The sequence below is a fragment of the Macaca mulatta genome, chromosome 19, assembly GCF_049350105.2.
Source record: "Macaca mulatta isolate MMU2019108-1 chromosome 19, T2T-MMU8v2.0, whole genome shotgun sequence".
Classification (NCBI taxonomy): Eukaryota; Metazoa; Chordata; class Mammalia; order Primates; family Cercopithecidae; genus Macaca; species Macaca mulatta.
In genome coordinates, this window is record NC_133424.1 from 5,045,615 (window position 1) to 5,060,176 (window position 14,562).

The window sequence follows — 14,562 nt, forward strand, 5'->3', positions numbered from 1 at the left end:
CCACCTCCCCACGCACTCCTGGCCGCCTTGTCCCCTGGGGCCCTGGGAGACGGAGCCTGGACCTCTAGGTGTGGGGGAGTTTGAAGCTGGGAGGGAGGTATGTACTCTTCCGTTTTTTAAATTCTGCTTGCCTAAGTCTGCCCTGGGGACCCTGATCCACCACTCCAGCCCTCCACCTCCTGTCCCCTGTGGCCCAGGCCCCTGGGGCCTGACTCTGTGTCCCCCTCCAGGGGCCGAGGCGCTGCTGTCCAGGCAACTCAGCCCGTCGGCCCAGGAACGCCTGGCCTCGCTGCAGGAACAGGTGGCTGTGCTCACCAGACAGAACCAGGAACTGATGGAGAAGGTCCAGGTAGGGAAAGTGAGGCTGGGGACAGATCTGAGGACCTAGGGCTGGTTCCCTGAGGTCAGGGTGGGCAGGGAAAGTGGCAAAGCTGCCCTGTGTCCCCACGGTCACATCAACCCCTGCCAGACTCCTGCCCCCCACCCCACTCCCCAGATCCTGGAGAACTTTGAGAAGGATGAGACACAGATGGAAGTGGAAGCTTCAGCAGAGGTCATCCCTCTTGCCCTCTATGACTCTCTCCGGGCCGAGTTTGACCAGCTGCGCAGGCAGCACGCTGAGGCCCTGCAGGCACTGAGGCAGCAGGAGACACGAGAGGTCCCCAGAGAAGAGAGGGCAGCCTATGGGGAGAGTGAGGGTGTTGGAGCCACAGCCACCAAAAACGGGCCAACCCACATGGAGCTAAATGGCTCAGTGGCTCCAGAAACCAAAGTTAATGGAGCTGAGACCACAGATGAGAAGGCTGCAGGAGATGAAACCATGGAAGCCAGGACTATGGAAGCCACGTCCACGGCAGCTGAGGCCACGGGAGCCACGGCCACAGAGACAAAACCCACAGGGGCTGAGGTCAGAGAAATGGAGACTGTAGAAGAGGAAGCAAACATGGAAACTAAGCCCACAGGAGTGCAGACCACAGACACAGAGGCCACAGGAGTGGAGGCCATGGGAGTGGAGGCCACAAAAACAAAAGCAGAGGAAGCAGAAGTGTTGGCCTGCAGAGTGGGTGCTGGGCAACCAGAGCCCCCAGTCACAGGGACCACAAACATGGAGGCCACAGGCTCTAGGGCCACGGGGGTAGAAGCCACAGGATTCGGTGCCACAGGTGTAGAGAACCCCGGGGTAGAGGCCATGGCCCCGGGGGTCTCTGCTGGCCCTGTCCTACATCCTGGTGCTGCAGAGGCCTCGGAAAAGCTTCAAGTAGAGCTGGAGACCAGGATTCGCGGCTTGGAGGAGGCGCTCCGGCAGCGGGAGCGGGAGGCAGCTGCGGAGCTGGAGGCGGCCCTGGGGAAGTGCGAGGCCGCGGAAGCTGAGGCGGGCCGGCTGCGAGAGCGCGTCCGCGAGGCCGAGGGCAGCGGGGCCAGCGTGGAGAGGGGTGGCGGCGACACTGCACAGCTGCGGGCCGCCCTGGAGCAGGCCCGGGAGGATCTCCGAGACCGGGACTCCCGCCTGCGGGAGCTGGAGGCGGCCTCGGCCTGCCTGGATGAGGCTCGCGCCAGCCGGCTACTCGCCGAGGAGGAGGCCCGGGGCCTGCGGGCGGAGCTGGCCCAGCGGGAGGAGGCGCGGCTGGAGCAGAGCCGGGAGCTGGAGGTGCTGCGGGAGCAGCTGGCCACGGCCAAGGCCACGGGGGAGCAGCAGCGCACAGCGGCCGCGGAGCTGGGCCGGGCACGGGACGCGGCCGAAGCCCGAGTGGCTGAGCTGGCTGCGGCCTGCGAGGAGGCGCGGCAGGGCCTGGCCGAGCTGCGGGAGGCCTCCGAGGCCCTCCGCCAGTCCGTGGTGCCGGCCACTGAGCACCGCCGGCTGCAGGAGGAGGCCCTGGAGCTGCGGGGCCGGGCAGCCAGTCTGGAGCAGGAGGTGGTGGCCACGGGCAAGGAGGCCGCCCGGCTGCGCGCGGAGCTGGAGCGGGAGCGTGTGTGCAGCGTGGCTCTCTCCGAGCACGAACGCATCGTGGGCGTCCTGCAGGCCAACGTGGCACAGCTGGAGGGGCAGCTGGAGGAGCTGGGACGGCGGCATGAGAAGACCAGTGCAGAGGTCTTCCAGGTGAGCAGGGCTGGCCCCCACCCAGCACCCCAGCGGCCACGTGGCGGCCTTTTTTTAGCCCCCCAGCCCTGAGGTGTTTTGACCCCATCGATTTTACTTGAACAGACTTATTTTATTTTTTAATTTAATTTTTTTTATTTTTTATTTTTTGAGAGGGAGTCTCGCTCTGTCGCGCAGGCTGGAATGTAGTGGCGCGATCTCGGCTCACTGCAAGCTCCACCTGGGTTCACAGCGTTCTCCTGCCTCAGCCTCCAGAGTAGCTGGGACTACAGGTGCCCTCCACCACGCCCAGCTAACTTTTTGTATTTTGTTTAGTAGAGATGGGGTTTCACCATGTTAGCCAGGATGGTCTCGATATCCTGACCTTGTGATCCACCCCCCTCGGCCTCCCAAAGTGCTGGGATTACAGGCGTGAGCCACCGCGCCCGCTGGCTTCCTTTCTTCCTTCCTTCCTTCCTTCCTTCCTTCCTTCCTTCCTTCCTTCCTTCCTTCCTCCCTCCCTTCCTCCCTTCCTCCCTTCCTCCCTTCCTCCCTTCCTCTTCCTCTTCCTCTTCCTCTTCCTCTTTCTCTTTCTCTTTTTCTTTCTCTTCCCCCTCTTCCCCTTCCCTTCCTCTCCTTTCTTTTTGTTTTTCAGACAGGGTCTGGCTCTGTCACCAAGGCTGGAGTGCAGTGGCACAATCATAGCTCACTGCAACCTCCACCTCCTGGGATCAAGCAATCCTCCCACCTCAGCCTCCCAAGTAGCTGGTACCACAGGTGTGCACCACCATGCTCATCTAACTTTTTAATTTTTTTGTGAAGACGGGGTTTTGCTATGTTGCCCAGGGTGGTCTCAAATTCCTGAATTCATGGCTGGGCGCGGTTGCTCACGCTTGTAATCCCAGCACTTTGGGAGGCCAAGGTGGGTGGATCACCTGAGGTCAGCAGTTCAACACCAGCCTGGCCAACATAGCAAAACCCCATCTCTACTAAAAGTACAAAAAGTTAGCTGGATGTGGTGACGGGTGCCTGTAATCCCAGCTACTCAAGAGGCTAAGGTAGGAAATTTGCTTGAATTTGAGAGGTGGAGGTTGCAGTGAGCCAAGATGATGCTACTGCACTGCAGCCTGGGTGACAGAGGGAGACTCCATCTCAAAAAGCAAAAACAGAAACTTCAGCATCAGAGTCCACTGGATTAAAAATAATGAAATCTGGCCAGTTGCAGTGGCTCACACCTGTAACTCCAGCAATTTGAGAAGCCAAGGCGGGCAGATCACATGAGCCCAGGAGCTCGAAACCAGCCTGGGCAACATGGCAAAACCCCATCTCGACAAAAAATACAAGAAAACAGGTTGGGTGTGGTGGCTCTTGCCTTTAATCCCAGCACTTTGGGAAGCTGAGGCAGGCAGATCACCTGAGGTCAGGAGTTTGAGAACAGCCTGGCCAACGTGGTGAAACCCCATCTTTACTAAAAATACAAAAATTAGGTTGGCATTGTGGCACGTGCCTGTACTCCCACCTACTCAGGAAGCTGAGGCATGAGAATCGCTTGAACCCGGGAGGCGGAGGTTGCAGTGAGCCAAGATTGCACCACTGCACTCCAGCCTGGGCAGCAGAGCAAGACTCTGTATCAAAAAAAAAACAACAACAAGAAAACAGTAGCCAGGGTCGGGCACGGTGGCTCATGCCTGTAATCCCAGCACTTTGGGAGGCCGAGGTGGGCGAATCAAGAGGTCAGGAGATCGAGACCATCCTGGCTAACACAGTGAAACCCCCGTCTCTACTAAAAATACAAAAAATTAACCAGCCTGGTGGCAGGCGCCTGTAGTCCCAGCTACTCAGAAGGCTGAGGCAGGAGAATGGGATGAACCCAGGAGGCAGAGCTTGCAGTGGGCTGAGATCACGCCACTGCACTCCAGCCTGGGCGACAGAGCGAGACTCCGTCTCAAAAAAAAAGAAAAAGAAAAAAAAAAACAACGAAAACAGTAGCCGGGCGTGGTGGCATGCACCTGTGGTCCCAGCTACTTGGAAGGCCGAGGTGGAAGGATCCCTTGAGCCTGAAAGATTGAGGGTACAGTGAGCTATGATCGCACCACTGTACTCCAGCCAGGACTGCAGCTCTGGAGCAACAGAGCAAGACTCTGTGTTTAAAAAAATCCAGGCCGGGCGCGGTGGCTCAAGCCTGTAATCCCAGCACTTTGGGAGGCCGAGACGGACGGATCACGAGGTCAGGAGATCGAGACCATCCTGGCTAACACGGTGAAACCCCGTCTCTACTAAAAAATACAAAAAACTAGCCGGGCGAGGTGGCGGGCGCCTGTAGTCCCAGCTACTCGGGAGGCTGAGGCAGGAGAATGGCGGGAACCCAGGAGGCGGAGCTTGCAGTGAGCCGAGATCTGGTCACTGCGCTCCAGCCTGGGCGACAGAGCGAGACTCCGTCTCAAAAAAAAAAAAAAAAAAAAAAAAAAAAAAATCCAAAAATACAAAAACAAAGTAGAAGGGTCATATGAATTCTGGGGTCTAGCATCATTGGAGTCTTTAGTGTCCTGAGAGTCACGCGTGGGCTTGGGCCGCAGGTGCAGCGTGAGGCCCTGTTCATGAAGAGTGAGCGACATGCCGCCGAGGCGCAGCTGGCCACAGCAGAGCAGCAGCTACGGGGGCTACGGACCGAAGCGGAAAGGGCTCGCCAGGCCCAGAGCCGGGCCCAGGAGGCTCTGGACAAGGCCAAGGAGAAGGACAAGAAGGTGGGTGCCCCCTCTCCCACACCCGGTCAGGGAGGCATTCACTCAGCAAAGGTTGAGGACAGTCTATGAAGGTCCCCGCTGCAAGGGCCTTGGAAAATCAACCCATTTTCCAGAAGGGAAACTGAGGCTCAGAAACAGAAGGGGACCTGGTTACAGCCTCTGATAAGTCAGACACACAGAGGCTGCTGTTCCAGTTACTAATTATAACCACAGTTACTTTTATTTTATTTTATTTATATATTTTTTGAGATGGAATCTCGCTCTGTCACCCAGGTTGGAGTGCAGTGGCGCCATCTCGGTTCACTGCAAGCTCCGCCTCCCGGGTTCACGCCATTCTCCTGCCTCAGCCTCCCGAGTAGCTGGGACTACAGGCGCCCGCCACCACACCTGGCTAATTTTTTGTAGTTTTGGTAGAGATGGGGTTTCACTGTGTTAGCCAGGATGGTCTTGTTCTCCTGACCTCATGATCTGCCCACCTCAGCCTCCCAAAGTGCTAGGATTACAGGCATGAGCCACTGCACCCAGCCTTATTTTATTTTATTTTATTTATTTATTTATTTTTTTTTTGAGACAGAGTCTCGCTCTGTCACCCAGGCTGGAGTGCAGTGGCCTAATCTCAGCTCACTGCAAGCTCCGCCTCCCGGGTTTACGCCATTCTCCTGCCTCAGCCTCCCGAGTAGTTGGGACTACAGGCGCCCACCACCTCACCTGGCTAGTTTTTTGTATTTTTTAGTAGAGATGGGGTTTCACCGTGTTAGCCAGGATGGTCTCCATCTCCTGACCTCGTGATCCGTCCGTCTCGGCCTCCCAAAGTGCTGGGATTACAGGCTTGAGCCACTGCGCCCGGCCGGCCTCGAACTTCTTAGCTCAAGTGATCTGCCTGCCTCAGCCCCACAAAGGGCTGGGGTTACAGGCGTGAGCCACCGCATCTGTCCCCACAGTTACATTTATTTTTTATATATTTATTTACTTTTGAGACGGAGTCTCGCTCTGTTGCCCAGGCTGGAGTGCAGTGGTGTGATTTCGGCTCACTGCAAGCTCCACCTCCTAGGTTCACACCATTCTCCAGCCTCAGCCTCCCGAGTAACTGGGATTACAGGCACCCACCACCACGCCTGGGTAATTTTTTGTAGTTTTAGTACAGACGGGGTTTCACCATGTTAGCCAGGATGGTCTTGATCTCCTGACCTCGTGATCCACCCACCTCAGCCTCCCAAAGTGCTGGAATTACAGGTGTGAGCCACCGCGCCCGGCCCAGTTACATTTATTGAGTGCTTTCTGCATGCCAGACCTTATGGACTTGATGCATTTAATCATATCCAGTTCTCACAGGATAGGTGCTTTTATTATCCCCATTTGAGGAAACATAAGCACAGAGGGGTGAAGTCACTTACCCAGGGTCACACAGCCATGCAGTCTTTCAGCTGGGTTTGTACCCACGCTCCCACATTCCCACGTTTGTTCCTAAACAATGATGATAACAGCAGCCTCCAGTTGTTAGATTGGGAATTTTTCACACATTACCTTTGTTTTTTTGTTTGTTTGTTTGTTTTTTGAGAGAGAGTCTCGCTCTGTCGCCCAGGCTGGAGTGCAGTGGTGCGATCTCGGCTCACTGCAAGCTCCACCTCCCAGGTTCACGCTATTGTCTTGCCTCAGCCTCCCCAGTAGCTGGGACTACAGGTGCCCGCCACCACGCCCAGCTAATTTTTTATGTGTTTTTAGTAGAGATGGGGTTTCACCATGTTAGCCAGGATGGTCTCGATCTCCTGACCTCGTGATCCACCCGCCTCGGCCTCCCAGAGCGCTGGATTACAGGTGTGAGCCACTGCGCCCGGCCTTACACGTTACCATTTTTAATCTTCCTGCAACTCTAAAAGCCAGAAAGCCTTTTTTTTTTTTTTTTGGGGGGACAGGGTCTCACTTTGTCACCCAGGCTGGAATGCAGTGGCACAATCTCAGCTCATTGGACCCTTGACCTCCTGGGTTCAAGCGATCCTCCTGCCTCAGCCTCCTGAGTAGCCGGGACTACAGGTGTGTGCCACCACACCTGGCTAATTTTTTTGTTTCTTCTTCTTTTTTTTTTTTTTTTGAGACGGAATCTGGCTCTGTTGCCCAGGCTGGGGTGCAGTGGCCAGATCTCAGCTCACTGCAAGCTCCGCCTCCTGGGTTTACACCATTCTCCTGCCTCAGCCTCCCGAGTAGCTGGAACTACAGGCGCCCGCCACCTCACCCGGCTAGTTTTTTTTGTATTTTTTAGTAGAGACGGGGTTTCACCGTGTTAGCCAGGATGGTCTCGATCTCCTGACCTCATGATCCGCCCGTCTCGGCCTCCCAAAGTGCTGGGATTACAGGCTTGAGCCACCGTGCCCGGCCTTGTTTCTTTTTTTGAGAGAAAGTTTCACTCTGTCGCTCAAGCTGAAGTACAGTGGTGCAATCTCGGCTCACTGCAACCTCGCCTCCTGGGTTCAAGAGATTCTCCTGCCTCAGCCTCCTGAGTAGCTGGGATTACAGGCATGCACCACCACACCCAGCTAATTTTTGTATTTTTAGTAGAGACAGGGTTTCACCATGTTGGCCAGGCTGGTCTTGAACTCCCGACCTCAGGTGATTCAGCCTCCCAAAGTGCTGGGATTACAGGCGTGAGCCACCATGCCTAGCCTGTTTTGTTTTTGTTTTTGTTTTTTTTGGTAAGAGACAGGGTTTCAAACGCCATATTGCCCAGGTTGGTCTCAAACTCTTCAGCTCATGTGATCTTTCTGCCTCAGCCTCACAAAGTGGTAGGATGACAGACGTGAGCCACTGCACCTGGTTTCAGAAAGTATTTTTGTCCCCATTTTCCAGATGAGCAAACTGAATCTTTAAGAGATGAAGTTAGTGGCTCAAAATCACGCAACATGTCACTGGACAGGAGATGAGACACCCAGAGTCCCAGGCGCTTCAGCATAAAGAATGACCCAGCCTCGACTCACTGTGTGACCTTAGACCAGACACTTCACCTCTCTGAGCTTCAGTTTCCGCCTCTAAACAGAGGGCAAAATTGCAGTTAGGATGATGGTTTATCTATAGCCTGGTTTCTTCCCCTGCGCACTGTGGACGTCGAGGCAGGATCGTTTCCTGGGCTGGGGCTGTCCTGGGCATTGGAGGGGACTGAGCAGCATCCCTGACCTCCACCCACTCCATGCCAAGAGCTCCTCCAGATCGTGTTGTCCTCACACAACACCCAGTGTCCCCTTGGGGGGCAGAATTGCCTCAAGTTGAAAACCCCTGATGTATAGTAATAATAAGGCCCTGCATTTATTGAGTGCCTACTGTTGACCAGGCACAGTTTAAACATACTTTCTGTGGAGGATCACAGCTACTACTAAGTTAAGAACTTGGCCGGGCACAGTGGCTCACACCTGTAATCCCAGCACTTTGGGAGGCCGAGGCAAGTGGATCACCTGAGGTCAGGAGTTCGAGACCAGCCTGGCCAACATGGCGAAAACCCGTCTCTACTAAAAATATAACCATTAGCCAGACGTGGTAATGGGCACCTGTAGTCCCAGCTACTCAGGAGGCTGAGGCAGAAGAATTGCTTGAACCTGGGAGGCGGAGGTTGCAGTGAGTGGAGATCACACCAGTGCACTGCACTGCAGCCTGGGTGACAGAGCGAGACTCTATCTCAAAAAAAAAAAAAAAAAAGACAAAAACAAAAAACGTGAAAACCAATTTTAGCTTGTGGGTTGTATAAAAACAGGCTGTGCTGGTAACCATAAGCATCTAAAATAGAAATAAATAAATAAATAAATAAATAAATAAATGAAATTAAAACAGGCTGTGGGCCAGACGTGGCACTCAGGCCAGAGTTTGCCTGGGACAGGACCTTCCCTCGAAGGCATTTATCCCTGGCCTTTTCCTGCGGCTGCAGAGAGGTCCTCAGCCCCCAGCCCTGGGCCCAGGGTGATGGCTGACAGCACTTGCACCCCCAGATCACAGAACTCTCCAAAGAAGTCTTCAGTCTTAAGGAGGCCTTGAAGGAGCAGCCGGCCGCCCTGGCCACCCCCGAGGTGGAGGCCCTCCGTGACCAGGTGAAGGATTTACAGCAGCAGCTGCAGGTAAGGGCCGGGCCGGGCGGGGGCCGCGGGACCATCAGGATGGAGGAGTCCAAATATTTACCAATCAGCACAGCATGGGTGGGGATCCCAGGAGAGGGGCTGGGGTGGGTTGGTGGCGTCCACATCACCTGCACGGTGCGGCCAGGAAATATTTCCTTTATTTCTTTTGAGACAGGGTCTCACTCCATCACCCAGGTGGAGTGCAGTGGCACAGTCTTGGCTCCCTGCAGCCTCAGCCTTCCGGGTTTAAGCAATTCTTGTGCGTTAGCGTCCTGTGTAGCTGGAATTACAGACACGCACCACCACACACCCAGCTAATTTTTGTATTTTATTAGAGACGGAGTTTCCCCATGTTGGCCAGGCTGGTCTCAAACTCCTGGGCTCACATGGACCTCCCAAAATGCTGGGATTGCAGACGTGAGCCACTGCTCCTGGTACCCACTCCCCCTTTTTTTTTTTGGACACAGGATCTTGTGCTATCAGGCTGGAGTGCAGTAGTGCAATCATAGCTCACTGGGCAGCCTCAAACTCCGGGCCTCAAGCAGTTCTCCACCTCAGCCTCCCAAAGTGCCTGGCCATATTTCCATATATCTATATCTATATCTATATCTTTGTAAAAAGACAAAAAAATATATATAGATATAGATAGATAGATAGACAGACAGACAGATAGATATTTTGAGACAGTCTCACTCTGTCACCCCGGCTGGAGCGGGTGATCTTGGCTCACTGCAACCTCTGCCTCCCAGCTCCCAAGTTCAAGTGATTCTCCTGCCTCAGCCTCCTGACTAGCTGGGACTATAGGTGTGAGCCGCCTTGCCTGGGAATTTTTTTTTTTTTTTTTTTTTTTTTTGAGATGGAGTCTCGCTCCGTTGCTCAGGCTGGAGTGCAGTGGCACAATCTCAGCTCACTGCAACCTCCGCCTCCCGGGTTCAAGCGATTCTCCTGCCTCAGCCTCCCGGGTAGCTGGGACTACAGGCACCCACCACCATACCCACCTAATTTTTTGTACTTTTAGTAAAGACGGGGTTTCACCGTGTTAGCCAGGATGGTCTCGATCTGTTGACCTCGTGATCCGTCCGCCTCGGCCTCCCAAAGTGCTGGGATTACAGGCATGAGCCACCGCGCCCAGCCAATTTTTGTATTTTTAGTAGAGACAGGATTTCACCATGTTGGTCCAGGCTGGTCTTGAACTCCTGACCTCAGGTGAGCCGCCAGCCTCAGCCTCCCAAAGTGCTGGGATTACAAATGTGTGCCACTGTGTCCGGCCATCGTTTCATATTTTAGCAGTCGTCCATCAAAATACAGGCTTGGGGAGCAAAGGGCACTTTTTGGTGTGTTTTGCTGTGGGGGAGGTGGTCCTGTTCTTCTGAGCACCCCTCCCTCATACCTACAGGAAGCTGCCAGGGACCACTCCAGCGTGGTGGCTTTGTACAGAAGCCACCTCCTCTACGCCATTCAGGTGAGTGGCCAGCTCCCGGGTGCCCGGTGGCTTTGGGCAGGCCACGATTGTTCTCTCGGTCTCAGTTTCCCCTTCTGTACAGTGGGAGGCTGGTCCTGGGGAGAGGTTCGTGGCAGGTGGGAGCCCACCTGTGTGCATTTCCCTCCTGGCTGGCTTGGTCTTTGGGAGTGGTGGAGGGGCCTGGGGCAGCCGTCGGGGGTACACTCAGGGTCCCCCTCTACTCCCCCCACCCTAGGGCCAGATGGATGAAGACGTGCAGCAGATTCTCAGCCAGATTCTGCAGATGCAGAGACTCCAGGCTCAGGGCCGCTGAGAAAGGCCAGGCCCAGTGGCTACACTGACCACACCCATGCAGGGGCCTCACGCCCCTGCAGGCCCCTTGCAGACCAGCTTCACTTGGCCCCATCCGGACCCATGCACTTGGAGACCAGCCTGGGTCCCTGCCCGACTGTCCCCAGCTGGCTCCATCGCCCCACCTGGTCTCCGCACGCAGGCACTGGTCAGTCTGGACCCGGGGCGTCACTGCCCCTCCCCCACCACCGGAGAATCTGTGAGTCCCTGTGTCCTCCACATCCAGACGCCAGCCCAGGAATAAAGGCATTCTGTGCACAGGACCAATGCGTGCCGTCTGGTTGCTGGGCTTCCCCTGTGGGGAGGGAAGGGGGTGGCCCAGAAAAGGAAGCACTCACACCCCTCCCCACCTGCCCCACAGCACAACAAATCAACCATCAGGATAAACTCCAACTTTTTTCTTCCTTTTCTTTTTTTGAGACAGAGTCTGGCTCTGTCGCCCAGGCTAGAGCGCAGTGGCGCGATCTCGGCTCACTGCCAGCTCCGCCTCCTGGGTTCACGCCATTCTCCTGCCTCAGCTTCCCAAGTAGCTGGGACTACAGGCGCCCGCCACCACGCCCAGCTAAGTTTTGTATTTTTAGTAGAGACAGGGTTTCACTGTGTTAGCCAGGATGGTTTCGATCTCCTGACCTCATGATCCGCCCGCCTTGGCCTCCCAAAGTGCTGGGATTACAGGCATGAGCCACTGCACCTGTTTTATTATTATTATTTTTTTATGTGGAGTCTCCCTCTGTCACCCAGTCTGGAGTGCAGTGGAGCGATCTCAACTCACTGTAACCTCTGCCTCCTGGGTTCTCGTGATTCTCCTGCCTCAGCCTCCCAAGTAGCTGGGATTACAGGCGCCTGCCACCACGCCCAGCTAATTTTTGTATTTTTTCTTTTTTTTCTGAGACGGAGTTTCATTCTTGTCCCCAGGCTGGAATGCAGTGGCATGATCTCGGCTCACTGCAACCTCTGCCTCCTGGGTTCAGGTGATTCTCTTGCCTCAGTCTCCCCAGTAGCTGGAATTACAAGGCACACACCATTACGCCTGGCTCGTTTTTGTATTTTTAGTAGAGATGGGGCTTCACCACGTTGGCCAGGCTGGTCTCAAACTCCTGACTTCAGGTGATCCACCTGCCTCGGCCTCCCAATGTGCTGGGATGACAGGTATGAGCCACTGTGCCCGGCCTTTGGATAAACTCCATCTTTTTTTTTTTTTTTTTTTTTTGAGATGGAGTCTTGCTCTGCCGCCCAGGCTGGAGTGCAGTGGCATGATCTCGGCTCACTGCAAGCTCCACCTCCCGGGCTCACGCCATTCTCCTGCCTCAGCCTCCCGAGCAGCTGGGACTACAGGCGCCCGCCACCTCGGGGTTTTATGTTGATTATGTGATGTGTAAGTGTTCCTCGTTGTATTGTAGTGAATATGTGGAGAGAGTAGAGGGCTGTGATTAGTATGTTAAGTCCTGTTAGTATAATAGTGATATGGGACCAGGAAAATGATGTTGTGATTACAAAGAGTTCGCCTATCCACCTCCCAGGCTCACGCCATTCTCCTGCCTCAGCCTCCCGAGCAGCTGGGACTACAGGCGCCCGCCACGTCGCCCGGCTAGTTTTTTTTTGTATTTTTTATTAGAGACGAGGTTTCACCGTGTTAGCCAGGATGGTCTCGATCTCCTGACCTTGTGATCCGCCCGCCTCGGCCTCCCAAAGTGCTGGGATTACAGGCGTGAGCCACCGCGCCCGGCCCGATAAACTCCATCTTAATGCAATATTTCAAAAAGGCAAAATGGGAGCAAAAAAAGTGCATGATGAACTAAGTATGGAAATGTCAAAGAAAGGCAGGATTGGCTGCGTGCAGTGGCTCATGCCTGTAATCCCAGCACTTTGGGAGACCAAGGTGGGAGGATTGTTTGAGCCCAGGAGTTGAAGACCAGCCTGGGCAACATGGGGAAACTCCATCCCTATCAAAAATACAAGAATTAGCTGGGAATGATGGTGTGCACCTGTGGTGCCAGCTACTCAGGAGGCTGAGGAGGGAGGATTGCTTGAGCCCAGCAGTTAAGAGGCTGCAGTAAGCCATGATCGCACTACTGCACCCCAGCCTGGGTGACAGGGCAGGACCCTGCCTCTAAAAACGGGAAAAAAGAAAAAAAAAAAAAGACACTCTCCTAAATCCTAAGCCTGGCCATGGTGGGAGCCCCTCCCCCCAACCTCTCCCTGCCCCTTGGCAAATCCCTCGAAATCCCCACGAGTTTCTTGGCATTTTTCAGCAAACAGAGGGGAGGTGGGAGTGGGAGTGGAGATCCCCGAGCCTGTCCAGCCTGCCCCTGGGGCTTTCCTTTATTCTGGGCATACTGATGACTGGGACATCTGTGGTGGCAGCTGCTTCCCCAGGCCTGCACTTGTGTGTCTCTCTGTCTCTCTTCTCCATGTCTCTCTCTTTTTTTTTTTTTTTTTTTTGAGACGGAGTTTCACTCTTGTTGCCCAGGCTGGAGTGCAGTGGCGCGATCTGGGCTCACTGCAACCTCCACCTCCCGGGTTCAAGCGATTCTCCTGCCTCGGCCTCCAGAATAGCTGGGATTACAGGCACGCGCTACCACGCCCATCTGATTTTTATATTTTTAGTAGAGACGGGGTTTCACATGTTGGTCAGGCTGGTCTCGAACTCCTGACCTCAGGTGATCCACCCATCTTGGCCTCCCAAAGTGCTGGGATTACAGGCGTGAGCCACTGTGCCCAACCTCCATGTCTCTGTCTCTATCTCTTGGTCTCCATCTCTGTCTCCCTCTACCTTTGTGTCTTTCTCCTCTCTTACCTCTGTCTCTCTGTGTCTCTTTTGCTCTGTCTCTCTCATCTCCCCATCTCCCATCTCTCTGGCTCTTTCTATCTCTGTCTTCTTTTTCTTTGACACAGAGTCTCACTCTGTCTCCCAGGCTGGAGTGCAGTGGCGCGACCTCAGCTCACTGCAACCTCCGCCTCCCAGGTTCAAGCGATTCTTCTGCCTTAGCATCCCAAGTAGCTGGGATTAGAGGTGTGCACAACCATGCCCAGCTGATTTTTGTATTTTTAGTAGAGACGAGGTTTCACCATATTGGCCAGGCTGGTCTCAAACTTCTGACCTTGTGATCCGCCCGCCTCAGCCTCCCAAAGTGCTGGGATTAGAGGCATGAGCCACCGCACCCGGCCCTCTGTCTTCTTCTCTTATCTCTCTGTGTCTCATCTCCCCGTATCTCTATTTCTGCCTTCCTCTCTTGTTTCTGTCTCTCTTTCTCTGTCTCTGTCGTCTCCCCATCAGTCTATCTTTTTTGTTGTTGTTGTTTTTGAGACGGAGTCTTGCTGTGTCACCCAGGCCGGAGTGCAGTGGTGTAATCTTGGTTTACTGCAACCTCTGCCTCCCAGGTTCAAGTGATTCTCCTTCCTCAGCCTCCAGAGTAGCTGAGATTACAGGCACCCGCCACCATGCCCAGCTAATTTTTGTATTTTTAGTAGAGACAGGGTTTCACCATGTTGGTCAGGCTGGTCTCGAACTCCCAACCTCAGGTGATCCATCCGCCTCAGCCTCCCAAGGTGCTGGGATTACAGCCGTGAGCCACTGCACCCCACCATCTCTCTATCTCTGTCTATCCTACTCTCTCATCTCTGTCTCTCTGTCTTCCTCTCTTATCTCTGTCTCTCATCTCTCTGTCTTCCTCGCTTATCTCTGTCCCTCTGTCTCTCTTCCTCTGTCTGCTCTCTGTGTGCTTCTTTCTGTTTCCATCATCTCCCTGTCTCTCTCTCTCTGTGTCCTCCTCTCATCTCTGTCTCTCTGTCACCTCCCTGTCTCTCTATCCCTCTACCTCTGTGTCCTCCTCT

General features: G+C 54.5%; 1 protein-coding gene across 50 annotated transcripts in view; it reads left to right on the plus strand.

The window, feature by feature from the left end:
- ANKRD24 (ankyrin repeat domain 24) overlaps positions 1-10,991 on the plus strand; it is a 45,448-nt gene extending 34,457 nt beyond the window's left edge. For 49 of the 50 annotated variants that reach the window (XM_077979253.1, XM_028839981.2, XM_077979240.1 and 46 more), the window contains 6 exons: positions 231-349; positions 497-2,098; positions 4,654-4,821; positions 8,790-8,915; positions 10,312-10,377; positions 10,613-10,991. In XM_077979253.1, coding sequence (XP_077835379.1) covers positions 231-349; positions 497-2,098; positions 4,654-4,821; positions 8,790-8,915; positions 10,312-10,377; positions 10,613-10,690 — 2,159 coding nt within the window. In that variant the 3' untranslated portion in view covers positions 10,691-10,991. Of the gene's footprint in view, positions 1-230; positions 350-496; positions 2,099-4,653; positions 4,847-8,740; positions 8,916-10,311; positions 10,378-10,612 lie in introns of all 50 variants that reach the window. The other variant, XR_013409552.1, reaches the window with a different exon arrangement.
- Positions 10,992-14,562: the final 3,571 nt, after the last annotated feature.